This window comes from Eimeria mitis, genomic scaffold, assembly GCF_000499745.2.
Source record: "Eimeria mitis Houghton genomic scaffold, Emh_scaff1166, whole genome shotgun sequence".
In the NCBI taxonomy this organism is placed as follows: Eukaryota; Apicomplexa; class Conoidasida; order Eucoccidiorida; family Eimeriidae; genus Eimeria; species Eimeria mitis.
Genome location: NW_013567969.1, coordinates 3,463 through 5,131, shown reverse-complemented (window position 1 = coordinate 5,131; position 1,669 = coordinate 3,463). Strand labels below are relative to the sequence as shown.

Below are 1,669 nucleotides of genomic sequence, written 5' to 3'. Positions count from 1 at the left end.
ATATATATATATATATATATATATATATATATATATATATATATATATATATGTTTTTATATTGTAGCTTATATACTAATAATAATATATAAATAGATAGATAGAAAGATAGAGAAAAAGGCAAACAAAAAAACAAAAAAACAAAAAAACAAAATAAATAAAAAAACAAAGAAATAAACAAATAAATAAAAATAAATAAATAAAAATAAATAAATAAAAATAAATAAATAAATAAAAATAAATAAAAACTAACCCCTTAGATAAACTTGTAGGTTATCATGCTGTACATACTGCAGACAACCAAATAAATAAACAAATAAAAATAAACAAATAAATAAAAATAAATAAACAAACAAAAAAATAAAAATAAATAAACAAAAACAAATAAAAATAAATAAAAATAAAGAAAAATAAAGAAAAATAAAAAACTAACCCCTTAGATAAACTTGTAGGTTATCATGCTGTACATACTGCAAACAAATAAATAAAAATAAACAAATAAATAAAATAAAATAAATGAATAAAAATAAATAAATAAAAATAAATAAACAAAAACAAATAAAAATAAATAAAATAAATAAATAAAAATAAATAAAAACTAACCCTTAAGATAAACTTGTAGGTTATCATGCTGTACATACTGCAAACAAATAAATAAATAAACAAATAAAAACAAACAAATAAATAAAAATAAACAAACAAATAAAAACAAACAAATAAACAAACAAATAAAAATAAATAAAAACAAACAAATAAAAATAAAAATAAATAAATAAAAAACTAACCCTTTAGATAAACTGGTAGGTTATCATGCTGTACATACTGCAAACAAATAAATAAAAATAAATAAATAAAAATAAACAAACAAACAAATAAATAAAAACAAACAAATAAAAATAAATAAACAAATAAACAAATAAAAATAAATAAAAATAAATAAAAATAAATAAAATAAAAACTAACCCTTTAGATAAACTGGTAGGTTATCATGCTGTACATACTGCAGCTTATATCCTGCCCTCCAAAAAAGCTGCAGCTGCGCGAAATGCTGCTGCCTGGCTTGCTGCATGCAGTTGACATCCTGCTGCTGCTGCTGCTGCTGCTGCTGCTGCTGCTGCTGCTGCTGCTGCTGCTGCTGGTTGCAGGAGAGCAGCACGTGCCAGCGCACGACAGCACCCGGCATAGCAGCAAAAAGAGAGTCAAGGGCCCACAGCTCCCGGGGTGTTAGTGCTTCGGTGCTGCTGACGAAGTGCAGCAGCTGCTGCTGCAGCACAGCAGCTTGCTGCAGCAGCAAACCATCCACTGCAGCAACACCCCACACCCTCACTCCTATCTTCTCCTTTATAAATACACCCGAAGGTGCATGCATGCTGCTGCACCCGTTGTATAGAGAGGGGCCCTTCTCTCTACATAACAGAGGGATAGTCTCAGCAGCAGCAGCAGCAGCAGCAGCAGCAGCAGCAGCAGGAGAAGCAGCAGCAGGAGGAGGAGGAGCAGCAGCAGGAGGAGGAGGAGCAGCAGCAGCAGCAGGAGAAGCAGCAGCAGCTGATGAAGAAAAAAAAGAAGCTGGGTCGCCCTGCCCAGCTCCTGCTGCATCTGATGCTTCTGCTGCTGCTGCTCCATCTGCTGCTGCTGCTGCTGCTGTTGTTGCTGCTGCTGCTGCTGCTGA

The 1,669-nt window shown here is 32.1% G+C and overlaps 1 protein-coding gene across 1 annotated transcript in view; it reads right to left on the bottom strand.

Moving 5' to 3' along the window:
- Positions 1 to 958: 958 nt before the first annotated feature.
- EMH_0030850 (uncharacterized protein) overlaps positions 959 to 1,669 on the bottom strand; it is a gene marked incomplete at both ends in the record, with an annotated part of 2,262 nt that continues 1,551 nt past the window's right edge. The window contains one exon of the mRNA XM_013494456.1: positions 959 to 1,669. Coding sequence (XP_013349910.1) covers positions 959 to 1,669 — 711 coding nt within the window.